At 44.7% G+C, this 26,214-nt stretch overlaps 1 protein-coding gene and 1 pseudogene across 1 annotated transcript in view; one reads left to right on the top strand and one right to left on the bottom strand.

The window, feature by feature from the left end:
- ZFYVE26 (zinc finger, FYVE domain containing 26) overlaps positions 1-26,214 on the top strand; it is a 104,505-nt gene that overhangs the window by 43,571 nt on the left and 34,720 nt on the right. The window contains exons 12-25 of the mRNA XM_006865571.1: positions 2,840-2,908; positions 3,419-3,570; positions 8,548-8,752; positions 9,560-9,823; positions 11,105-11,224; positions 11,315-11,479; positions 12,555-12,773; positions 14,252-14,354; positions 15,260-15,996; positions 17,671-17,867; positions 19,000-19,104; positions 22,466-22,588; positions 22,985-23,161; positions 24,511-24,757. Of these exons, the coding sequence (XP_006865633.1) occupies positions 2,840-2,908; positions 3,419-3,570; positions 8,548-8,752; positions 9,560-9,823; positions 11,105-11,224; positions 11,315-11,479; positions 12,555-12,773; positions 14,252-14,354; positions 15,260-15,996; positions 17,671-17,867; positions 19,000-19,104; positions 22,466-22,588; positions 22,985-23,161; positions 24,511-24,757 (2,883 nt within the window). The remainder of the gene's footprint in view (positions 1-2,839; positions 2,909-3,418; positions 3,571-8,547; positions 8,753-9,559; positions 9,824-11,104; positions 11,225-11,314; positions 11,480-12,554; positions 12,774-14,251; positions 14,355-15,259; positions 15,997-17,670; positions 17,868-18,999; positions 19,105-22,465; positions 22,589-22,984; positions 23,162-24,510; positions 24,758-26,214) is intronic.
- LOC102832000 lies at positions 6,063-8,449 on the bottom strand (annotated as a pseudogene).

The raw sequence follows: 26,214 nt of genomic DNA, 5'->3' as shown, positions 1-26,214 counted from the left end.
CCGATTCCTGGTGCCTTGTTCTTTGCCAATTCCTTCAATGTACCTTGGACTTCTTCCTTCAGTATCATTGGCTTTTGTTCATATGCTACTTATTTTTTCTTTTTTTGAAGAGGAAGTAATTGTTTTTCTTTAATATTTTTCTCACAGCATAGTTCTTTTTACACAAGTAGATAAAAGTGATTTACTTGTGTTGGTAAACAATAGTTGTCAATGCAGTTTAATCATAAAATAATTTCCCAAATGCTTGACATAAGCAAGAGAATAGCCAATGGTGATTTCTACTTTGACACTGAGTGATAATCTGCTTTAGGTCCTTATTGGGTCCTTATTCTACATAATCCCAAACAAATTATTTTTCTAGGTAGATGTGTGCTTTTATTAGCATTTCCCTAATCCATGTAAGACAGATAATTCAGGTAAGAGTGGGACATTGCCTCTTACTTTCTCCTGCTAAGATTACTGTATGACTGCAGTTATACAAGTATCAGGAAATTATGTCCTGAGTCCCTCAAATTTTAGTAACTCATCTGTCTCTCTGTAGGCAAGTCTGCAGAGACAGATGCCTGACTTGTGTTTAAAACTTCCTACCCATGGCACATTTCAAAGGGAAATGACAGAAGGATGTTTAATATGCTAATATTTGTAGATACTTCTCACATGCTATAAAGCTTTGATACTGTTTTTTCTTTAAAAAACTGTTTTATAACTCAGTGAATTTTAGTATATTCAGTTACCCAAACATCACCAGAATCTTAAGTATTTTCATCACCCCACCCCCCCAAAAAAAAAAAAAAATTTCCTTGCAACTCTCATAAGTTACTTCCCATTCCACCCTGGCCACCACTAATCTGCTGTTTCATACATTTTGCAAGGTCAGAGGTAAAAGCTCACCAGCACATTCACCCACAGCGCCACACCAGGACTCCTTGGCCTTGGGAGCGATAACAGCCTTGGAAATCTATGAGGCAGTTCTACTCTGATCTGTAGGGTCCCTACAAGTTAAAATCAATTTAATGGCAACAGGCTTCAGCTAAACAAGAATAGGGATCTAGATCGAGGTGAATGAGGCATAAATTAGGCCTTCAGAAACTCAAAATTAGCTACATAGACAGCAGCGGTTAAAATTTAAATGAAATGAAGGCACTACCTGAAAAAGATATCTCTTAAAAGGAGAGATATGCACATTCTACTAAAATTAGGGAAATAGGGCAGGAGGCTGACTTGCACAATCTATTTTTTGTTTTGTATGTGTACATCAAGTATTTTTGCCATGTTCAATTATAAAATATAAGATATAAAAGGGAAGCCACAGGGAGGAAGTAGGATGTCTGTTGTTGCAGGGAGGGAATTTGTAGTCATTAAGATGAAACAAAGCATATAATTTGTTGAATATAAAGCTGATGATCTTGTCTGCTAACCTTCACTCAATTCACAATAAAAAGTTAAAGATCTCATGTAAACTATCATATAATTCATAATAAAACACTTAAAAAAAGGGGGGAGCATCATTAAAGTATTGTAAGAACTAATCACTAGTGAAATTTTAGGCATAGGTAGATTGGAAAAGGAAATACTTTGGGACTGGGATTTGGTTATTCCCTGTATTTTATTATATTAAGTACTGGCCTTTTTATTAATGCCTAAAACCGGGCCTATGCCTAAGACCCACTGTATTAGTGTCAAAAGAAATAGCTGTATTTGGAAAATGGATGTCTTTTAAGGGTCTAATGGTGTCAAAAAAAAAAAAAAAAGTTAAAGAGAGAGAAAAAAAAAACAGATAGACAGGGAACTAGAACTTAATGAACAGCTGACTCATGACCTAAAGTCAGAATAATGAGTAAGATCTAGTGGAGTGGCCACAAGATAGAACAGCATACTGCATAGGGTAGTGGATGTCCTGAGAACAACATCAAGGCTGAGATGCTGAGACCCTTAAGTTACTAATTTGTCTGGGTCAAAAGGTATCAATTGCATTTACCTGATATCCAGACCCAGAATGTGTAGCTCATCATTTCTTTCCTTGCAATTCCAGCCCTTCTAAAGGATTCTGCAGCTGGGCTTGGTTCACCAAACAGCTAGGACTGTGAGGAGGCAGTATGCTCAGGGGCTCCTTCCTGTAGGCTGCTCTAGCCCTCAGGTGACCACACTGAGGGATAGCAAGTTGCCATTCACAAGCCCCAGCACTCCAGGAAAGCTTTTTCTCCAAGATTGTGTACACCAGGGTCTTTGGTGGACCATGCCTTCTACTTTGGGTCCGTATCTTTTCAAATATGTTGTTGTTGTTAAGTGCCATCGAGTCAGTTCCAATTTCTAGTGAGCCTGTATAGGGTTTCCGAGGAGAGGCTGGTGAGCTTGAACCACCAACCTTGGTTCAAACTGACCTTGCTGTCCAGTGTATTAGCCTGCAGCGCCATACCAGGACTCCTTTCAAGTATGAGGACACCTTTTTCTATGTCAGAGAAGTTTGTGACCCTCCTCTACAACCTACTACTTCTGGTTATACCAGATGGGCAGTTACTTTTTTCCAGAATGTTGAAAGTGCTTAGCAAGCAGATGGGGATTGCCGATCCCTGGAAATAACTTGAAAGCTCTGAGACTCTGAGACCCACAGATTAGAAATTATATAGTCTACTAAGTGAGCATTTGGGCCATGCTCAGTCCGCCCTTCACCTTTTTTCTCTCGGAACTCCATGTTGCTGTAGAAGCAGCAGCAGGTGTTGCAGTTACCACAACCCCTTCACTCTAAGTACTGAGACCTTGACCTTCAAGCCAATTTTGCACTTTCTACACTGTAAGGAGCTGCTGATTGATTTTTCTCTCTTCTTCTTAATAGCTCTAGATGGCCGGGACAGAGGTTCCAACCCATCCCTGGAAAGTACAAGTAGTGAACTGAGCACAAGTACTTCAGGTATGAGGGTTCCAACCAGTTGCCAACTTTAAGCAACTTCCCTGACACAGAGTTTCCATACTGCATGGTATAAAAACCAAGACTGAGCAGTTCATCCTGTGTTTAAGAAGCTTGGTTCTGCAGACAACCAAGCAGATTTCAGCTGGGAAAAGGGAAATGGCTCTTTTCACTGTCGGTTGAGTTACCCCTCAGAAGAGAGAAACAAAGGCAAATGTCCAAAGACGGCCATTGTACTTTAACAGTCTTATATAAGGGGGCTTCAAGAAGTGTGTCAAAAATGGAATGAAAAGATAATAGATTTTTGCCATGAACTTTTTGAAGCCACTTCAGATTCAAAGATCATAGCATTAGTTTGCCCTTCACTTGTTGAGGAAAACAGTAAGACCCCATTTACAGGCTTGTTGGAGATGGACTTTGATAAGAAAAGAGTTTGGCGAAAGAGACGAGCAGTGTGGCTTTTCCTCAGTTCATATTGCTTCCCTGGCCTCCCACATTCTTGTGTCCCAACAGAGGGGAGTCTGAGCACTTTGTCTGGGCGGAATGAGCTGGATGGCCGGTTGCAGCCCCAACCTCAAAGTTTACTTATCCCCATGATGTTCTCGCCACCCGAGTCACTGCTGGCATCCTGTATCCTCCGGGGGAACTTTGCAGAAGCCCATCAGGTAAGGGGAGCACCTGTGTTGAGATGTTGAAGCTGAGAGTAGGTGGGAACCTAGACCGTACCTTGTCATATTAAGGAAGAGTAAGTCCGCCCCTTATCTGGCTGTTACCCAGCAGGCCTCGTGTGAAGTGAACATGCTTGTGCAACCACTGCTACTCAGGGGTACTTGGGGTCCAAGTCCCAGCAGGAGAAGCTGGAGGGAGCTTCCATGTATGGCCCAGCCCTCCACACTGTGGATTTAGAGACCAAACCTGGAGGAGATTCAGGATGCGGAATGGTTTGTTCTCTTAACATAGATAGTGTTTTAACAAGAGAAAAGAAAATATTCAGCCATGGTCCCATCACTTTTAAAAAATGAAAATGTTTTTGTTTCTTTGTACTCCTCTGAATACATGCATCATAGTTAAAAATCATGGTGCTGTTTTCAGTAATAAATAGAATGTCTGATCAGTATATACAAAGTATTAGGAGCTAGCAAGCTAGACTATTTACATTGTGTAAGAAAAATAGCACTGGAATAGAAATCAGAAAACTTACCCTCTCTAAGCTTTAATATCCTCATTTGCAAATTGCCGTTAAATAGAATACTCTATTTTCCTACCTCAAGGAATGTTAAGATGATTGTATAAAAGTTCTGAGAAATACAAGATTCTTCTACTGCTTAAATTTAATAGCATGTTGTTGTTAAACACTGCTGAACTGATTCCAATTCATAGGGTTTCTGAGGCTTTAAATTTTCACTAGATCAGAACCATGAAGCCAGCAGTTCAAACTCACCATCCACTCCTTGGAAACCCTATACAAGGTTGATGTGACTTGGAACTGATTTTACAGCACTTAATAACAACATATTTAAATAATTTTGTTTTTCATTTTGGTTACAGAAGAAGTTGTACATGCTTTAAGAAAATAGCAGAATATATAAGCAAGAAGATGAAATTACTTTAAACCCTATCATCTAGAACAGGGATGGGGAAGCTTTCTTTTGCCAAGGGCCATTTGGATATTTATAACATCACTTAATTTAAATTTATATTGCTATGAAAAAAGCATCTAGATTTATTGAATTTCTAGTCCCGCCTGCAGTTGCCTTGGCAGGGCTAGAGCAAATGATTTCATAGACTTATATGACCCATGAGCTGGACATCCCCACCCCGATCTAGAAAAACCAATATTAAAGATGTGTCGTATATTTTTGTCAAGGAGCCCTGGTAGCACAACAGTGAGCACCAAGCGGCTAACCAAAAGATCTGTGGTCCACATCCAACAAGAAAGACCGGGTGATCCACTGCCATAAAGATTACAGCCTTGGAAACTCCATTGGAGGCAGTTTTATTGTCATATAGACTTGCTGTAAGTCAGAATGAACTTGATAGCGCACAACAGTATATATATATTTTAAGGTTTAAAATGTATTTTAATAAGTTGATGCTGTATTACTGCTCCATTTCTCATAAAACTTCAAATTAAACGTATTGGGGACAAATCAAACAGGGTGCACCAATAAAAAATGCACCGCATAACTACCTAAGACAGGCAAGGCTAAGAGCTCCTGTCAGGCCTTCAATATACAGCAGCCCTGTTCCAAGACTGCACTTAACCCATCAAGAAAACATCATAGGCACAGAAGGACCACTTTTGGGCTGGCTTTATCCAAACAAAAAGATGGAGGCAAGTTAACACAAGATTTTTTTTTAAAGATATATGAAATTGAAAATCTATAAGAGAAAATGTCTCCTTTAGGACATAAAGTTGTAATATATTGGATATAACAGAACCGTATGTGTGTTGTCTGCAACCTCTGTGAACATCTACATGAATTGTAACCTGGAAGTGAGTGGAGCAATGGGGCTAAGGTCACTGGGGGCTGTTTGGGTTTTGTGGTATATGTGGCAATGTCTCTGGGGCTGGAAGATGTAAAAATGAGAAAGCAAATAAAGCAGGAGGAGACAAAGAACAGAATGATCAAGATGACCAGGGCTCTAACTGGATCCATTTTTGCCATGGTTCCCTCCATGCCCTCCATAGTCATACTTGAGACTTCAGGAATGCATCACATGGAACTGATCTATCAAATAATACACCATACACAGAACTGATGTGTTAAATACTACCCCTCCCTTGCCCTCGGCCTCCAGTATACCCCTAGGGTAGTACAGGCAAGGAAGACCTAACTGTTGGGAGGAATCGTTAACACTCTTCCAGAGTAGAATTCTGGTGAGTCCAAAAGGGTCTTTGTTTTGCAGGTTTGGGGAACACAGACAGCAAATTTATTAGTATTAATGATGTTTGTAGCAAATTCAGCTCCAGGAGCTGCACGATTGAATGCAGGAGTTCTGCTGGTTACCCCCAATTCCTTCCATTGTAGCAGCTTGGCCAAAATGCTCAGTTGTTGGTGGGGTCAATTCTAAGGTGCATCATAGAGGCAGGTCCAGAAGGAGCTGGGGTACCAGTTGGCAATGGAGCAGAGGATATGGCTGGCACCTCTGTTACTTATGCCCAGAGCACCTCCCATAGCCTTCTGGCCCATCGTATCTCCTGCTCTTTCGCCTCAGGAAAGGTTCCCTTGAATCCTTCTTGCGGTAGCCACATCATGGCTTCCTGTTGCCACTGCATCTCTTCGTCACAACGCCAGCACTCCTCCTTTTGCCCGAGCTCCAGTTGCTTTTGTTTTTGCACCTGTTGGTTGTGCAGCTCTTCCATCCGCCACCGAAGTTCTTCTCGGCACCTCATTAGCATGACTTGGTGCTCTTGGTGAGCAGCCTCCATCTCCATCTCCAGTTTCTCTTGAGCTTCCTTGATATTGCAGTCCACTTGGTCCAGCTACTGCTTTTCCATCTCAGTGAGTGCCTTCCAGCGCATGGCATATTTATACTCAAAGAAGCCAGGCTGTGCAAATTGGGGTGGCAGCTCTCATTCCTGTGAAATTGCTGGTTCTTTATAACCAGCTTCTCTGGAAGCCTCCCCCAACCCCTCTCTTCATCATATAACTGGTCCATGGGCTCCACAATCACAGGCCGAGGAAATGTGATTAGCAGGAAAGAGCCTTCCCTGCATCTGTCCAGAAGTTTACAAGCAGCTGGCTTCCTTGAGAATTCAACAATGCCTTTTCCTGAGGGCCTGCCGCCATCATCCACAATGACTACAGCCCTCTCTGCTTGGCCAAACACAGAAAAAGCCTCCTCTAGTACTTCATTGGACACGAACTGAGGAAGGTTTCGGGGTGTAAGAGACGCACTATGGCAGGGAAAGCGCACGTGCAGCTGCTTGTGGCATGTTGTCCAACTCCACTTTGGCAATCTCTGCTGGAGTTTGTGTTTGCAAGCGGATAAAGCCAAAGCCCTTATCCTTATCAATGAAAACCTCTCCTGCCTTCCAGTATTTCTCAGATAGTTTCCTCGTTTCCTCCTCAGTGATGTCAGGAGGAAGACTGCCCACAAAGTGAGGACCTCCCTCCTACTTTCCTCAAATTCCTCAAGTCTATAGTCAAGCCTCCATTTTGGCTGCTGGCCTGCTGCCCATATGCAGGTAGTAGCGGGGCTGCTGACTGATGATTCAGATGCTGCTGCTGGTGTTACTTCTTGGAGTTAGGTTTTCCTTCTCCAGGTGTAAGTTTTATTGCTCTGCATTTTTTAACCCTCCACCAACTGTTCTCCTCAGAGTAACAGCCAGCAATATATTTCTTACCTATCTCTTTCCAAAGTATCCATGACTCTTATACAGCTGATAACCTGAAATTAAACTTTATATCCTACTTTTTTTTTAATGCTATAAGCATAAGCCTTCTAACTTTGATTTTAGCAACCTTAATAGTTTGATCGAGTAGCTGCTCTTAACCACTCCCCTGTTGCTGAACATTTAGGTTGTTTTAGGCACTTGGAAACAGTGCCGTTTGAATTATTTCCTTAAATTTTCTCATAAAATGACTGGGCAAATCAAATGAGAAGAGTACAAGTGGAATGTGGGACCCTGTCCAGAGACGAAACAACACCAGAGATGGAGGCAGAGATGACATGGAGAGAGGGAGGGAGCAGCTGAGGACTCTGGACTCATGGAAAGAGAGGGACTGGGTGATGGTGGCCAGGAGGCAGGCTTTCAGAATGTGCTCTTTGGTTGTTTAAATTATTATATATTCCTGAGTGGTTTTGTGTACACACCCCACCCCCAAAACAAAACAATACAGAAAAACAGAGGGAATAGACTACTGTTGAATGATGATGCACAGAGGAGATTGTAATCACTGCAATGAAACAATGGTGTAAAGCCAGTGTTCTCCCATGTAAACTATCCCTCAGTTCACAATAAAAACTTTTAAAAAAATGACTGGGTCAAAGGATCTAAACATTTTTAAGGTTTTATTGATTGTCAAATTGCTGTTCAAAATAGGTTCCAGCGGTTAATTATACCTCCACTCCCTGAAAATTTGTTTATGCAATTTGTTACCTGGATAGATACAAAACAGGATTGTTACTTAAATTCTTCAGATTACCTTCTTTCGTATGTGTAGTGTTCTTGTGTGTCATCAAGTCAATTTCTGACTCATGGGGAACCTGTATGACAGAGTGGAACTGCCTGATACGGTTTCTTAGACTGTTACCATTATAGCAGCAGATTACCAGGTATTTACTCCCGTGGAGCAGTTAGCAGATTTGAACCATCGGTCTTTTGGTTAGCGGCCAATCACTTGCCATTGCACCACGAGACTGTTTACACCAACCAGTATATGTATGTTCACTTTTAAATTGTCCTCATCTTTTACCTATTTTATTCTCAGCCTCTAGTGGTTTGCTTACTACCTTTTATAATGTTTTCTTCTATTTGATCTGTTCTTCTAACCTTCAGTGCTATCCAGATCCTACAAACAGATGTCTTAGGACCATGATCTAATGAGTATCAAGATCTCACACCTGTGAAAATTGCCCCAACTCAGTGGGCACACTACAGACAAGCCCACAGTTCTTTATCTCTCCCCCGAAAGGTGGTGTTCACGTTCAACCTAAAGTCCTCGCCCAGCTCGGGAGAACTGATGTTCATGGAGCGCTACCAGGAGGTGATCGAAGAGCTGGCCCGAGTGGAGCACAAGATCGAAAGCCGGCACTCGGATGGCGGGGATAGCAGCACCATTCGGAGAACTGGCAGTGGCCGCTCAACTCTACAGGCCATCGGCAGCGCCGCCGCGGCAGGTTAGACCCTCCTGCTGCCAGTGCAGGTGGCAAGGACGCTGGGGAGGAAAACTGCCTAAATCATAGGCCTGCAGTGAGGGTGAGCAGAAATCCAAAGCAGGACACCTCCTGTGAAAAAGGGAACCTTAGCATATTCCTAGACATTCTCTAAGCACGCCCCACCTCCTTGACCAATGTGCCACGTGAGCAACTCCACTGAACTTGTACTCTTGTGACTCAACTCATGACCATGAATGCTACCCTGTGTATTGTGGCCACTATACCAGGCTTCAGGAAATGGTTAGGATTTTACTACCTTCCCATCTAACTATTCGCACGTGAAGCACGGGATTTTATTTTTCCATAAATAAGTTGTATATTAATGTTTGTGGTCTGAGGGTCACAACTCTCAATCTCCAGCCCTGCAAAAAATGCTGCTCCTTGCATTCTGTCTTGAGCGGGATCGTGTCTCACATTTTCACTTCTCTTGGCTCAACAGATCATGTTTACCGTCACACATTACTCCTGATAGACTTGTGTTCCCTCAGAAGTTTCCATTGTTCTGCATGCAAATCTTTTTGTTTTTGTAATAAATGGGCTCTTACAAATACAGTTGTCTGCTCTGCCTTTTTAGCAGTTTAATCTAGACATCTTTTTGAGTAAGACACTCAGTTCCTCTCATCCTTTCTCACCCTGCTTTTAGACCCCATTTGGAAGAAACCTTTACTCACCTTGACCATCTGGAGTTCCTCTTGTTTTCCCTTTGCATGCTGTTAGTAAAAGCAATACTTAGAATGCTTTTAACCTTCTTCACTGCTGGGTTTCCAGGCATGGTGTTTTACTCCATAGCTGATGTGACCGAGAAGCTTCTCAGCACCTCTGGAGACCCAATCCCCATACTCCAAGAAGATTTCTGGATAAGTAGCACCTTGCTGGAGCCCACTGCTCCCCTGAGAGAAGTTCTGGAAGACCTCAGCCCTCCTGCCATGGCAGCATTTGACCTAGCTTGCTCTCAGTGCCAGCTCTGGAAAACTTGCAAACAACTCTTGGAAACTGCCGAACGGTATCTGCACAACAGCCTTGAGAACCGAGGTGAGTGTGCTGCTTCCGCTTTGTTCTGTGATCCTCATGGGTGGAGACACAGCTCCCAGAGACTTGATCAGCTGTGTAAGAAGAAAGGAGGTAGGGGCTGAGGAGGACAGACTCCATGTCCAATCTGTGGCCTAACTGCTGCCCATGTTGAGAGCCTCGCCTTCCTAACAACCTTGGTCACCTGCAGTCAATTGTGGAAACCCTTTCCTGGGTTACAGATAAACTCAAGGAAGAAGTATGTATATTCATTAGGGATATCAATGGAATTTGGGCCCCGAGACTGCAAGCTCCCTCCTGGGTGGACCCCACTTACCCTAAAACCTGGGACAATCTTAGAAAATTGAATGGATCACAGTTGAAGGAAGATATTACCTTGAGGGTTGTAATCTCCCACAATGTGTGTATGTGATTCTTACAAGGGTCAGGGTGTCTGCGATAAGTTTAGACACAGTTCAAATCCCTTCCTGTCTTTGATACCAGTGAGCATGCTCTGCCTCAGGGCTATGGGGTGAGGCTAGGAGAACGAGTAGTGGTGACTAGGCTGTGAGGTTGTGACACTCAGTAAGTAGCCTCTTATTTCACGGGGTGGCCTGCTTGGTCAGATCTGTAATAATTGTAGTGCTTTCTGTGTGCCAGGGACTGAACAGAACACTTTGACATGGTACTTTACTGGGTGCTCACAGTGCCCCTCTGTGGAAGGTGACCATTCCTATCCCTAGTTTTCACATGAGGACATTAAGGCACAGAGAGATTAAGTATCTTGTCCAAGGTCACAAAGCAAGTATGTGACAGAACTGGAATTACAAACCCAAGCAGTGTAGCTTCAGCATTTGAATTATAAGCCTACAGTGAATTGAACAGGTTTGATGATTTGCTAGGATGCTTTCACAGGACTCAACATATGGTGGAACTCATAGTTAAGGTTTACTACAGTGGAAGGGCTGAATACAAAACCAGCAAAGGAAAAAGGCTCATGGGGCAAAATCTAGAGGTAACCAGTTAAGGAATTAAAAAAAGGTGTCTAGTTGTTTGGGGGCAGCAATAACCCATAGAAGTGCAGGGGATGTTAGATCTGCCGCTGTGGCCAGCTGAGACATCTTACTAAAGGAGCCCTAGACCCTCAGGCAGGAAATAAACCAGGGGTGCTGGTTGCCACCCAAATGGCACAGCATTTATTTCCTCCTTGTTACTGGAGAAGATAAAATGCCACAAGTAAACTCTAAGTTCCAGTCTGCAGAAGCACTGTCTTTCTGCATTCCCTCTCTCTTCATCCATTTTCAGGTCGACAGCTAGACCACATACCACTCAACATTGATGGCATTCGAGGATTTCCAGGTGTGGTTCAGCAGATCCGTAAGATTCTCAATTATCCACTGATGTCAACAGGACAGACTAAATCAGGTGAGTTGCTTTGCTACCTTTTCTTTTCATCTGGAGTTGGAGCATTCAGTCACCAGACTTCCCCACGCCTCTCTGGTTTGCTTTCCACAGAGAATATAGAAGAAAAAGGAGGAGGGCCCCCAAGGTGCAGCATCAGCGAGCTTCTCCAGATGTGTTGGCCCAGCCTAACAGAGGACTGTGTTGCCAGTGAGGTCGCCCTCTCCCAGCAGTTAGAACAGGTCCTTCAGGCGCTGAGAGAGGCACTAGTGCTGCCAGGTATGGGGGCACACGAGGGCTGGTGTGGGGTGAGGAAGCCTCTGAGCAAGAAGCAGAGGCTTGGGACCCCAGGTCTTAGCTCTGCCTATCCTCGAGTAAGGCAGGGCATAGCTCATATCCTCTTCTGCTTCCCTGCCTCTCAGGTTATTAGCCAATACATTTTTTTAAATTCATTGTGACAGATATCCTGAGCAGATAGTCAATATTGATCAACCCTTTCCAAAAGATAACTTTGCCCTTCCTAAAGCCCCAGGAACCCTGAGGTGGAAGTGGGACTGTTGTTGGGTGCCGTCGAGTTGATTCAGACTCACAGCCACCCCATGAGAGAGAGAAGGACGGCCCCATGCAGTTCTCTAGGCGATAATCTTGGATGCTGTCGAGTTGATTCTGACTCACAGCCACGCCGTGAGACAGAGAAGAATGGCCCCATGCGGTTCTCTAGGCTATAATCTTGGATGCCCTGGAGTTGATTCTGACTCTTCCCATGAGACAGATAAGAACGGCCCCATGTGGTTCTCTAGGCTATAATCTTGGATGCCGTCAAGTTGATTCTGACTCAGAGCCACCCCATGAGACAGAGAAGAACAGCCCCATGGGATTTTCTAGACTATAATCTTAGAGTCCTGCTGTGGCGCTGTGGGTTAATTCCCTGGACTACAAAGTCAGTTTGAACCACAAGCTGCTCCTCAGAAACCCTGTACAGGGTTGCTGTGGGTTGGAACCGACTCACCAGCAATTAAGAAGAACAGTCTTTATGGGACCAGATTGCCAGGGCTTTCTCCTATAGAGCCGTTAGGTGGGTTCGAACTGCCATCCTGTCAGCAGCCGAAACACTGTTGTGTCACCAAGGCTCCTTGAAAGCAGATTTCACCAGACTCAAGCTCTTCCTAGCTGAGACTCATTTGCATGAATGACCGTGTTAGGATGTTATATTGCATTGAAAACCGAGCACTCGGAGTCTAGGATGCCCATGTAGTGTGTGGGAGTCCAATTCACATGTTATTTCAAAAGCTGACCCAAAACTGGATGCACAGGCTAAAGTCTGCATCCCTTTTCCCTCCACAACTCTTCTCAGAGCCCAAGAGTACTCCACTCTCTTCCCTGGTGGAGCAGGCAGCCCAGAAAGCTCCCGAGGCCGAGACTCACCCTGTGGTCATCCAGATTCAGCTCCTCCAGAAGAACCTGGACAAACAGACCCCAGCAGGCAGCAGGCAGACTAACTATGTGGGCACCTTCCACGCTTACTGTAGCACCCTGGCTGCGGTTCTCCTGCGCAGTTTGAGCTCTGAGCCTGGTAAGTAGCAACAAGGTGGACCTGGAGTCATGACTGGCCTGCCTGCTTTGGGGACTGTCGGGGTCTGACCTCAACATAGTTGTGTTGTTCACGAGGAGGGGAGATCCAGCGGCGATAGGGATAGCGAAAGAATACACAGACAAACAGAAGAAGGGAGACAATGGGGCACCCCAAAGCCAGGGTGGATACATCACTGGTGGGCAGGCTTGGGACTACAGGCATCATGGCCTCTACAGGCAGCAACTCACTGCCCTGCAATCTTTACTGCATGTCTTCCAACCTGTAATGCACACCTGGGGAGGCCCGGGCCTCTTGTTTTGTTTAGGGGAGGAGCTTCACACCAAGCTGGGAGGGACTTAGGCAAGGTACAGCTAACATCAGTACTTTTCCAGACATTCAGGTAACTTTACATCATACTTCGCTGGTTTGAATCCCAGGCCAGCAACTTGGATTCTCAGGCCCAATTAACATATCTATAGCCCCTGAGTTCAGGTGGGGGAAGATGAGAGGTAAGGACAAAAGCTTGGACAGAGTCCCCCTGTTTCGGCTTCCTGAGCCAGGTCTGCAGGAGGACTCCAGACGCCCAGGTGAATGGGCTACACCTGGAAAAGGATTAGGGACTTAGGGACGATGGGTTTTTTGTCTATAGAACAAAGAACCGAGAAGTAGCTAAGATATTTTTAGTTAATCCTTTGGAGAAAGGCTTAACCTTGCAACTTTTAGTCTCGGCTTTATGAAAATATCACAGTTATCTGTGGATTACCAAGAGCTCTGTGTATTAAATTAATACATGTAACTGAATTTTAAGATGAAAAACAATTTGCTATTGACTGCCAAGTGGCTAGATCTGTTATACTCAGGCCTATAGGGCCTCGAACCTCTGACCAGTCTTACAAGGTCCGCAACGGGACGAAACCGCTTAAGGCAGGGTCAAGGTGCTCAATTAAGAGGTGCTGGGAATAACAGAAGCCAGGGATGCTAGATTTTCAGGTCCTCCCAGCTTTTCATCTTTGTCTATTTGATTTATCTTTGTTTCCCCAATGCCTACTACAGTTGTACAGTATATAGGGGGAGCTCCATTCATTTTGATGACTCAAAATTATCAATGCCTCATAAAGATCTGTGTCAGACCTCCAGTCTGTTATGGATCTGAGGAGCCAACAGAGGAAACAGGTATCTGATATGAGTTCCAGAGTCTTACCTGAGTCCCCAGAGTGAGTACTGCATACTCTTCTGTCAGGGCGAAGAGAGCAGGAGTGAACAGTTTATGGCTGACTCCTGCCCACTGCAATTCATCTGTGGTTGGAAGTCTTTAGAGTAGTGGAAAGGTGTAGCTGAACTTGTGGTCAGGGTCACGCTGAGAATACCTTTCTCCTAGAATGAATCAATGATGGGCTCTCAATGGAGTCTTCATTTTGACACTTCGCTGTTTTCATTGATTCTGGAAAACACCAAAAGGTCACTCTTACCCTTTGCAGATCACGCGACGGTCAAGGTAGGAAATCCCTTTGTTCTCCTGCAGCAGAGCTCTTCCCAACTGGTGTCCCATTTCCTTCTTGAAAGACAAGTTCCCCCAGACAGGTAAGAGCCACCCAGGTGCAGCCCTGATTGTGCCAATCGAAGATACCAAAACCTGAGCAGGATGGTGCTCAGGTGTGGGGGTTTCTTCCAGAATGGCCTTTAATTTGCATTTAGTCTTATGTAACTCTGTTAGAGTCCTAATGTGGCACTGCAGGGTAGTGCACTAGACCACAGGTCATTTTGAACCACAGGGTCAGCTGTTCAAACCCAGCAGCTGCTCCTTGGTTGCTTTGAGTCAGAACCAACTCAACTGCACTTAATAACAACAACTATGCTAAACTTCACTGTGCCAAGTTTCTTTCTCTCTTGCCACCTATGACATAGTATGACCTCCTTCCTGCCAAAAAATCCAAACATTTGATGACATATTAGCTGGCTGGGCTGGAGGAAAGAATCCCCATAAATTGTTGGTGGGACATAAATTGGTAGGGTCCCTGTGCAATGCCAATTTGTCAGTGTTGATTAAAATGATAGTCTTAGACTCTTCAACTTAGCAGTCCACTTTGGGGAATTTATCAGGCTGCTTTATTATGTACATGCAATAGCAAAAATAGGAGAAAAAGTTATTGTTCACTAATAGGGAACTATTTATTAACTGATGTTTCATCCATACAATGCAATATTATATATCTGTGAAAAAGAGTAAGGAGCATTTTAGAGGAATATGAACAAATCGCCCAAATATGTTATTATGTTATTAAATAAAATAGCAAGTGTCAGGCAAGTATCAGGACAGCGTGTCTGATAGACTGCCTTGTATGTTTTTAAAAAGAGAGGAACAGTTAAGAGCCTGAATTTACATTTGCTGGTGCAAATGTACAAAAATTCTGAGCAGGTACAAAGTCTGACAGCTGTGTGTTGGTGCCAGTGGACCCAGCCCTGCATGCCTTCTGCTCTCCCTCCAGGCTGGCAGCCCTTCTGGCCCATGAGGGTCTCAATCTGAATGTGCCACAGGTCATCGTCAACTGCTGCTGCGAACCCCTTGCCCTTTGCGCTTCCTGGCAAAACCAACAGACATCGTCCCTTGTGACCCACCTGGGCATCGTGGCCTACCTGCACTGCCTGGATTGCCTCCCACTTTCTACACTGAGCATCCCAAGGCCAACTGAGAGTAGCACACTGGAGAGCAAGCCTCACTGCTCTCTAAGGGACTCGTCACCCGCAGCCCTCACCAACTCTGCCTTGGCCTTCCTGAAGTCCCGTTCAAAGCTGCTGGCTACCGTGGCCTGCTTGGGGGCTAACCGGGGCTCAAAGTCCAGTAAGCCCAGCTTGTCATGGAAGGAGCTTCGTGGTCGCAGGGAGGTACCTCTGACTGCAGAGCAGGTCTCCCGGGAGTGTGAGCACCTCCTGGAACAGTTCCCCACACTTCAGGACTTCCTGCTGGCTGCCTGGAAGCCCCTCCAAGGCTCCTCCGAGCAAGGGCAGAGTCTGGCCGCGAGGCTTTGTTGTCAGGCCAGTCTCTCCACCGTCCTCCTAGGCCTGCACTCTCCCACCGCCCTGCCTGTGCTGACAGAGGCATTTAAGGAAGCACTGGTGGCCAAAGATTGGCTGCGAGCACTTCGGCTCACTGACGTGTACGGACGAGACATGGACGAGTGGAATAGCGTCAAGGATGCAGTCCTGAGCTGTGCTGCCGCTTGTGGTGAGCAGAAACCGTGCTGTCCTCTCCCTAGTGCTAACACACTGAGCTCACTCATCGAGTGTCCGCCCCATGAGGGCATTGGGCTGCCTGCTGTCCTTGTGCAATCCTCACAGCAGCCCTAGAGAGCTGCATGGAGTCCGAGGCTTGGAGAGCTTAGGACGCCTGCCTGGGATAGTAAGTGGTGAAGCAACTTAGAACCCAAGTCTGTCTGACTTTAGGACAGGCACTCATAACCAGTATTCTCAAAGATGCATACGAGAATCACTGTGACAATTTTAAAACTACAGATAAATGGGCTCCACCCCCAGAGGTCCAGGATGGGGTTCAGGCAAGTGTTTACTTTAAAACAGGTGTCAGCAGTGAGGTACTGCCAGATGGGGGTGATACCAACAAGACCCCACTAGTCAGGGTGTGGGCAAGCCGAGGCACCCACCATTGGATAGAGAGGAGGGTCTCCACATTGGCCCATGGAGAAGGGAGAGGCTGCAGGGAGCCACATGGTAGAGTGGGAGGGTGGGAACCTGCTGCTCTGGATCGAGGTTCAATAGCTGGCCCCACCTATTGAAGGGACATCAGCAACCCTAGTGATGCCACTGGGTATCAGCACATTCTCTGTAGAGGGCTTTGCAGACCTTACAGTCTCAGTGACAACACACAATTCTGACATGACGGCATGAACGCCACCGTGCATAATGCATGACTTAGGTGTGCTGGCTGTGTTCCCATTAAACTTTATTTATCAAAACAGACTGAACCTGCTTGAGGCCCCCTGCTCTTAAAGCACCCCAGGAGACTTTGTGTGAAGCCCGAGCTGAGAGCTAAAGAGCTCCAACACTCCACAGGGAGAGTAAGAGCCCAGACTTGCTACACCAAAAAACTGCACCCACTACCAACAAGTCAATTCCAACTTGTAGCAACCCTCTAGGACAGAGTAGCCCTGCCCCATTGGTTTCCAAGGCTGTAGATCTCTATGGGAGCAAGTAGCTTCATCTGTTCTCCTGTAGAGCAGCTGGTGGGCTTGAACCGCCAGCCCTGTGCTTAGCAGCCCAACACTTAACCCACTGCAGTAGCAGGCCGTGCTATCTAGAATGACATATTGGTTGGAAGACTGGCTGTTATCTGGAAAGGGGGCAGTCCCTCCGAGAGCAGGTGGAGGAGGCCACTGTCTGGCTGTGTGATCTGAATTGCTTGGAGTCTTCTGGTGAGATTTGCGAAGCAGTTGTGGTCTACAGAAGGTATTCAGAGAACACAACTACTTTTCTGAAATAACTTTCAAGTAGTGAAATGGAAATTATAGGGAAAATTAAAAATTCCACAGATGAATTGAGCTTGAAGCAGTAAATTTGTGCAGTGCGGCAAAACTTAAGAATGCTATATGTTTTCCTGTCTTTTTGTCTGTTCTTTCCTTCCTTTTGCTTTGTCCCTCCCTCTGTCCCTTCTCAAAGTCCCATGACTGTGATCAGGTTTGCCTAAAGGGAAATGTAGGGTCTATCGTGTTTCCTTGTATATAATTGTTCCTAGGATAAAACTAGCTGAGGTCAGTTAGAGCTTAAGGATTCCCCAAGGTCCTGTTTTGTAAACTAGAGCAGAACTCTTTTTCTTGAGAAATAACCTGGGTGCTTGAGGACTTTCCATGCCAGGCTTGCCATCTCTGGGCATCTTTTTGTCTTGTAGACAAAGAAGGTTGGCAATACCTGTTTGCTGTAAAGGATGCATCTCTGAGAAGTCAGTTGACCCTACAGTTTGTGGACAGGTGGCCCCTGGAGTCGTGCCTGGAGATCCTGGCCTCCTGCATCTCAGACCGCAGTGTCCAGGAAGGACTGAAGTGTGAGCTGCAGAGAAAGCAGGAAGAGCTGCAGGTGTATCAGAAGGTATGCCTCCTGGTATCAGAAAGGAAGTGGTTTCTCGTTCGGTACTCAGATAATGGGAGATTTCAAGAAACACAAAACTTGAGTTCAGCTGTTGCTGTACATCTGCCATCTGTTCCTAAATGAACAGCAAGGTGGCCTCCTATTAGTTCTTAGTATATGTCAGCCTTTTATTATAAGGAAGACGGATTTATTTATTCCTCTGATTCCCAGTACATACATATCAGCAAGGATAAAAATTATAGCACCATTAACATTGGAGTGGTATTTTATAGTCTACAAAGGTTTTTTCACCTTGCTATATTTTACCTTTGTGTATTATATTGTATATTCTACCTTTGTGTATTCTTTTCAGCTAAATTTCAAGAACCATTTTGAAAGTATGTGTGGAAGTGACAATTTCAAAAATGAAAGATTCTTATGGTATATGTATTGTATACAGTATCAGGAAACTTGAGGAGACACAGCTGCATAACAAGTTTCAAATGTGTGTTGATTGTCCATCTGTCTTGAGAGCAGAACTGTGTAGAGCCCCACCAGAGAAAGTGAAAATGGGAGGGGGAAGGAGTTTCTGTTCACTTTTCCTCAGCTCTTTTTATGCAGAGCTAAAATGCAGCATGAGAGGGGAACCTGCAGAGCTTTCAAGCCAAAAGAATGTCTTGGGTAAAGTTTCGAGATGAAGGAACACAGGGCAGTAACTCCAGACAGCTTGAACAAACTGGGCGTCACGGGAGCCTCCGAAAATTGTCCTAAAAAGTGAAAGACCCCAATCTAAGTCTCCCCTCTCAGCCATTGCTCCCTGATAATACAAGGGGCCTTCAAAAATGTCACAGAAAAATTCCGTTTTCTGTTTTTATTTAATCTGAGAGCAATGGTGTTATTTAAATTCCATTATCTTTCAACTCCATTTTTCCACATAATTTTTTTTAAGCCCCGTCATATTTTCAGGATAGGTTGTCTTGTCACGGAGTGAAACTTCATTCTCCTATCCAAACTATATTTCCCTGTTTGCTCCAATTCGTCTTCTCTTCTAGCAAGCTCCGACAGCTGACCTTGGGACAGAGATCTAGGGATTACTTGTTCAGAGAGGGAGAAACTGTAGGGTGGTTTGCTAGATCTTTTTGTCTTTTCTTAGATTCTAGCTTTGCAGACTACCCCGCTGTGGTGTGACTGGCAGACCTTGAGGAGCTGTTGTGTTGAGGACCCGTCCACTGTCATGAACATGATTCTAGAAGCAAAGGTACCATTTTCCTAGGCAGCATCCCTTTCTTCCTGTTTTAGAGCTGCAATTCCTCAGTTGACTGGATTGCGACTCCTTTCCATGTGGTCAGTGTTCACAGTTCTTACAGATATGTCTCATTCTCTGTATAATAGTGTTTTCGGAGAAAGTGTCCATAGAATCTAGGTTTCCGTTCAGCAGTCTTTATACAAGTTGTTCAATGACTTTACATTCATTCACAACACACGAGCAGTGTCATTCTTTCCATTGGTCTAATTTCCTTGCCCCGCCCTCCGCTCCCTTATCTTCTCGTCTGTAGTAGCAGCAGGGATTAGTTTCCATGCCAGTTTTACCTAGTATCTCAAGGTGATAGTCAGAGAGCCATCTAGTCTCAACCAGTCCAATAGATGTGTTTTGTTCAGGGTTGTTTTAATGAACTTGAGGTTCTGATTCACATTTTTCTTCCATTCTACCAGGGTTCATTTATTGTGGCCCCGATTAGAACAATTCATAGTGCTAACTTGGTACCATGTATTTCTTCTGGGCTGAAATGAGATCAAAGTTTGTGAAGACTTTTGTCCTGTTGCCTCATTCTTTTTTCTTTTTTTTAATTGTGAAATTTACCAGCATAAAGAGAAGCATGGAAAATAATATCATTGACATTTTTGTACTGTCACCAGCTTTTCCACAGCTTAGCATGCAGTATTTACCACAGATACTGATTTTTTTTTCTTAAATGTTTTATTGTGAATTATGTGATAGTTTACATGGGAGAACATTAGTTTTACATTCATTCTATCGTATATATCGTCTCATTGCCATGGTTACAATGCCCTCCATGCAATCCTTCCCCCATGCCCCCCAGGTCCTCAGCACATAGTTGCTCTCCCTCACTGGATCTAAAGTCTCCAGCTGCTCCATCACTCCACGTCATCATCTCTGGCTCCATTTCAGGCATCACTGCTTCTCTGGGTAGGGTCCTACTCTCTGCTCTTCTCCCTTGATGGTCCTAGGGACCTCCGCTCCTAGACTGAAAAGTTAATCTCTCCCCTCCTTGCTATAAAACATCCACCTTTACATTTCTGACCCTCACAAACAGTCCTGATAACAATTATTCACTACTGTATCACAAGAGACCCGTCTGCATTTCATTGCATCAGCCCCTCTAGTCAGATTGAATACTACTCACTGGAGATTCTACCTTCCTCCATGCCCTCTAGATCTAGGTTCCCTCTTGAAAGCTTGTAAGCCAGTCACTTCTTGCCTTTGTAGCCCCCACCCCCCATTTTGGGTAGCCAATGTCCAAGTTGCCCATCCCTGTCTACTCTGTGTGTGGAGGGGGTGGGAATGCTTCTTGCTGTAAGGACTTGTTCCCTCTTTTGAGCTATTGCTTCCATAGGTGTAGGTCAAGTTCATCAAATTGTATGAGAATACATTTTTTTTTTTTTTCCCTCTCCTCTCCTTTTTACTTCTGGTTGAGCTCTGATCATCCAGTCACTGAAGCCAGGATAAGTGGGTATTATCTGCTAGTGTGGGTGTTCTTATGCATATGCCCTCTCTTCTTATCATCTGGTCGCTTCACTCTAGTCCTCTGTGGCTATGTCACTGACTCTGGGCCCAAGAGTCCCCAGATCTTGCCACACTGCTGGCCAACCAGGTTTTCACCCGGGTTCACAGAAGTCTATTGAACATTGTAGGGCTTAGCTCACTGCTTCATTGCTGTTTTTCCCTCACTTCCCCTTATCGGTGTCGAGTGTGGTCACCAATCACAGTGTGTATTCCCATTGAGTCTTAGTCTTGGAAGGGGGTTTGCACTGAGGGGACCCAACACAGATACTGATTTTAAAGAATCCAAATCACTAAGGGCCCCCATCTTCCCAACCCCATTCCCTTCCTTTCTTCCTTTAGTGTAATAATCACTATCCTACATCATCATACCTGGCTTTTATATTCTCATACTTGTTTTTAGACCTAGGTCACACACCAGGGAGCTTCAAAACCTTTGTGAAAAATTGTGATTAAAAGATCATGGGAAAAAAAGTGGAATTTTTTCACAAACATTTTGAAGCCCCCTTGTATTTGCCTTGTAATAATATACCTTGTAACAATTTATTGTAGTATATTTCCAGATATTAAACTTTTACTGTGTCTTTCTGTACTTGATTCTTTCCCACTGTTGAGATTTGTATGTAGCCATGCTTTGTATGCAAGATCATTTCAGCTCATTCATTTCAATGGCCCTGTATTCATCCACTATATGGGAATGTTATTAAGTACCACTAACTTGATTTCAATCTTAGCTACCCTGTATAGGTTTTTCCAAGGAGTACCTTGCGCTTCAAACTGATCTTGCAGTTGAGTGCTTATTCTGCAGCTCCTCAACAGGTGCTGTGGGTTAATGTGCTGAACAACCGGACTTTGCGGTTAGCAGTCTAGTGCTTATTTATAGGTGGCAAAACAATGATAATTTAGTCCTTACTCTTGGTGGGTGGTAGGATGTGAGACACATTCCTGAGTGGTTGTAAATTCTTCTATCAAGTGATAGAAGTATGCACAGAGCTTACTTCTATCACTTGATAGATGTTGGGAGGTCACCCTAACTCAAAGACATTAGTTCTTCTTCTGTCTTCCAGAGTCATTGTCCAGCTTTCACATGTGTATAGCCTGAGAAACAGGGAGGGTCATTCCACTGCAGTATTTGTCAAAACCCAGGGAATTCTGTCCTCTGACACGTTCCTCCTAAGCTCATGAATTGGGAGATGGGAGAGAGCGCATGCTTAATTAAAATCATGTTTAGGGATGTTTATTAGGCCAAGCCAACACTGGTCTGCAGATCTTTATTTTTTAATATTGATTTCTTGGCCAACATAATACATTGGGAAATTTCATGTGAAAAAATTGAAAGTCTGCAACAGTGGGCCTGTGTCCTTTTATGGCATCAGTCCAAGCTGAGTGGGGGCCATCTTCTTTGGACAGAGGCTTTACCATCTTCCCCATTTCCTTGATATCCCCAAGGCTGATGCCAAACGTCAGTCATTGTACAAGGCTTCAAAAAGTCCTTAGACAAATGCAACAAAAAGGCAATGTCATTTTTCCACGAACTTTTTGAAGCCCCTCTCTTATACCATCCTCATTTCTTTTGAACTGTAGAGGTACGAGGGAGAATACTGTGGACAGTCAACCTGCTTCATTCATTTTTCTAACTTCCCTTGCCACTCTAGTCCTCTGAGCTTATCCTCCCATACTGATGTCATAGTGAAGTTCCCACCAGCACTCATCAAACCTCCCTGGGGTATTAGGATACTGGAGACCATGCTGAGAAAAATCAGGCAAAAGCTGGATGTACTTTAAAGGGATTGAAGTCGCATGTATTTCCTTGCAGGCGTATGGTCTGTGTGAAGAGTGGGGCCATCTATACCCCATTCCAAGAGAACATTTAATCAGCCTACATCAAAAGCATCTTCTCCACCTTCTCGAAAGAGGAGACTCGGAGAGGGCTCTGCAGGTAAGCTTCTTACTCTTCCCTTTTCTCTTTTGGGGTGGGAGAAGGATAGTCAAACCAGATGCTTTATTGGTTTTGGGGATTTTTGGTTTTTGTTGGGTTTTTTTTCATGCCAAGTTTCATGCAAGGCATTTGCAATCTCAGGTATGCCCCTTCCTATCCTTCGGGCAGCCCCGCATCGGGTGTCAGATCAGCTGTCAGATCGAGTGCCAGCGAGGCCCAGGCATCTGCTGCACTCTTGGGCCTGTCAAATCATTGACACACCCGTGAGGCTCCCAGGGTGAAAAATAAGTGGACAGAAGGGATTAGTTCAAATGATTCTTTCTCAGAGAAAACAAGGTTGACCTAAGGGGTCTTCTACAGACCTCACCTTCTTCTTTCACCCTTTTCCTGCAAAAGCTCCTGCAGAGAATCCCTGACCCCACCATGTGCCTTGAAGTCATGGAGCAGTCCCTTGATCAGCACCCTAGTCTGGCCACCTCACACTTCTTGGCCAACTACCTCACTGCCCAGTTCTATAGAGAACTGAGTGCTGCCCGGCACCATGAAATCCAGGCGCTGTCCTTGGGCTCCAAGGTAAGGAGGAATGGGGCTGTGGAAAAGCACCCCACTTTACCACTTGTTCTTTCAGTGGCTCTGCTTCCAGGCACATGTCGTCTTTGGCATGGCAGTCTGTGCTCTGTAAAATCCTTCTAGCAGCTCACCACAGCCTACTTGAGTTCCCCTAGGGCTTGTCATTCTATTATTCCCTTGCCTCCAAAGTGCATTTCCCCTATTCCTCTTGAGTTCTAATCATGCTTTCTAAGGCACCTGTTGAGTGTCAGTGCTGCACAGTTCTGGTGACAACTTAGAAAGACTTGGACTTTTAAAAAAGAGCAGTGGGTGGCTTCTGCCCTGAACCAGTTAAAACTGAATCTATTGAGTCGAGTCTGGATATCTTCTGAATGGATCCTGATATGGAGGCTGGAAACTAGTCTAGGTAATTAGATGAGGTTCTAGGTCCACATGTTGGATGTGTAGCCTTGGAGACACTAATACAAACACAAACTAGGAAAAGTACTCCAGTGAAGGAGAGTTTGGGGAAAGAGGGAGCTCTCTGGCCCTCCCCTAATTATTCTGACTGCCATTGTATAGATTAAATGGTCCCATATATAGAACTACTGCTGGTTACAGCCAGGACTGTGACCACTGGCCCGTTTGCTATGGGTTAACTACATAACATGGTCCTGAAGCTAGGGCTTTTGGGGTTTGGTTGGTGGGTTTGGTTTGCTTTTTAATGCACGGTACTCAGTGGAGAGATCCTTAAGAATAGTTATTGTCAATGAGCAGAGCCAGTGAAGCTACTGTGTAATGCTTTCTGGAGGGAACACAAACTCCACATTTACCTGAAGAACACTGGAGCTGTCAAGTTTATTCAGGCCTCTGACAGTACCTTGTACTGCTCATTTTGAGGGAAGCCTCAAATGGACAAAATGGTGCCATTAAAGGCCTGGTAGAGGTCAACCATGCCTGGAGGGCTTAGGTGAGGAGTCAGCAAACCACAGCCTATGGGCTGAATCCAGTCCTCATCCTGCTTTTATAAATCAAACTCGATTGGAACCGGCACACTCATTCTTTCACCCTTTGTCTATGACTGTTTTCATGTTGTGTTGGCTAGAGTTAGTTAGTTGTGACAGAGATTATATGGCTCATAAAGTCTAAAATATTTACTATCTCACCATTTACAGAAACGTTTACCCACCCTTCTTCTATGTGAAAGCACTTAGAGTGCTTCTTGACCATCCCCTGGAGGATTTAGATGGAGAGTCAGCCCAGCTCCAGTTGTTGGCTTTGTGCCTCTTGGTGTCTAGTATCTCTCCAGTTTCCAGTAGGAATCTCAAGTTTCTTACTGTTTTCTTACCTCTGTGACTCCTCTTCGCAAACAGATTCTGCTGACCCTGCCTGAGCAGCACCGTGCAAGTTATGCCCACTTATCCTCTAGCCCCCTGCTCATGCTGGAGCAGCTGCTGATGAACATGAAAGTGGACTGGGCCACTGTGGCTGTGGATATTCTGCACCAGCTGCTGGTCGGGCAGGAGATCGGCTTCTCCACAGAGGAGGTTGACGCGCTGCTTTCCAGATACGCAGGGAAAGCCCTGGACTTCCCATACCCTCTGAGGGAGAAGCGAGCAGGTACCTGTCAACCAAACATCTTTTCCCTCCATCCAAGATGGGGATTTACGTGTGGCAAGAACTCTCCTGTGCATGCTTACTTTCCATCTTCTCATTCATGGTGAAGATGGAAAGTAAGCATGCACAGGAGAGTGAAAAGAATGCTCTTCAGTACAAACAACTCCTTATTCTAAGAGAGAGACCTTGGTCTTGTAGCAAGTAGCAAATGACCCAATTTGTCATTCATTCCCAAAGTAGTAAACCATATGTTTGTCCAATTCAAAATTACCAATATCTGTGCATTTCAGCTCACTAATGCCTAGGGTAGCGATCTTTGTGCATTCCATTCCATTTCTTTTTTTGTTTTGAAGTTTTTGTTGTGAATTGAGTGAAAGTTTACAGGGCAGATCATCAGTTTTACACTGAACAACTAATAAACTTTTTTTCATTACAATGATTATAATCCCCTCCATGTACCATCCATCAGTTAACAGTATTTCTCTCTATTCAATTTAGCTCTTTTTTTTTTTTTTTTAAACACTCAGGCATATATAATAATTTACACCCTTGAAGAGCACATTCTGCAAGTCTGCCTCCTGGCTGCCAGCTCTCAGTCCCTCTCTTTCCATGAATCTAGAGTCCTCAGCTGATCCCTCTCCCCATGTCCCCATCTCTGCCTCCACCTCTGGTGTTGCTGCTTCTCTGGATAAGGTCTAGCATTCTGCTTGTGGTCTTCTCCCTTGATGGTCCTAGGGTCCTCTGTTTCTGGACTGTAAGATTAACTACTCCTCCATTTTTGTTACAAAACTTTTACCTTTACAATTGTGACAGTCACAATTAGTCATGATAACAGTTATTCACTGTTGAATCATAAGAATTTTACTCCATCTCTTTTTACCAGACCCTCCATTTCATTTTTGACAGCTTTCCATTTTCCTAGATCCACGCCTCATGCATTCTATGTTACAGTTATTGATGGATGTTTGTAGCTGTTTCTTCTCGTTTTGAGTTGTTCCACATCAGCAAATGAAGGTCTTGAAATCCTGATTCCACCCACATCATTAAAGCCAACTCGGTTTTGAGGAGGTGGTTCTTCTCTGATGTTTTGAGTGCCTTCCAACCTGAGGGACTCTTTTTCTGGCACTGTGTAAGACGATGTTCTGCTGCTATTCATAGCATTTTCACTGACTAACTTTTTAAGAAGTGGATTGCCAGATCCTCTTCCTAGTCCGTCTTACTCTGGAATCTCCACTGAAACCTGACCATGGTGGGTGCCCCTACTGGTATTTGAGATACCAGTGACATAGCTTCCAACATCACAGCAACACACAAGCCACTACAGTATGACAAAGTGGCTGACGAGTAGTGGCCCATGAAGCTCACAGCCTGCAAAACCCTATGGACAGTGGACCCAATTGGGGACCTGGTTGGCAAGCAGTGTGAAGAGGCCTGGGGACTCTTGGGCCCAGAGTCAGTGG

The sequence above is a fragment of the Chrysochloris asiatica genome, unplaced genomic scaffold, assembly GCF_000296735.1.
Source record: "Chrysochloris asiatica unplaced genomic scaffold, ChrAsi1.0 scaffold00079, whole genome shotgun sequence".
Classification (NCBI taxonomy): Eukaryota; Metazoa; Chordata; class Mammalia; order Afrosoricida; family Chrysochloridae; genus Chrysochloris; species Chrysochloris asiatica.
This window is presented reverse-complemented; position numbering and strand designations above follow the sequence as displayed.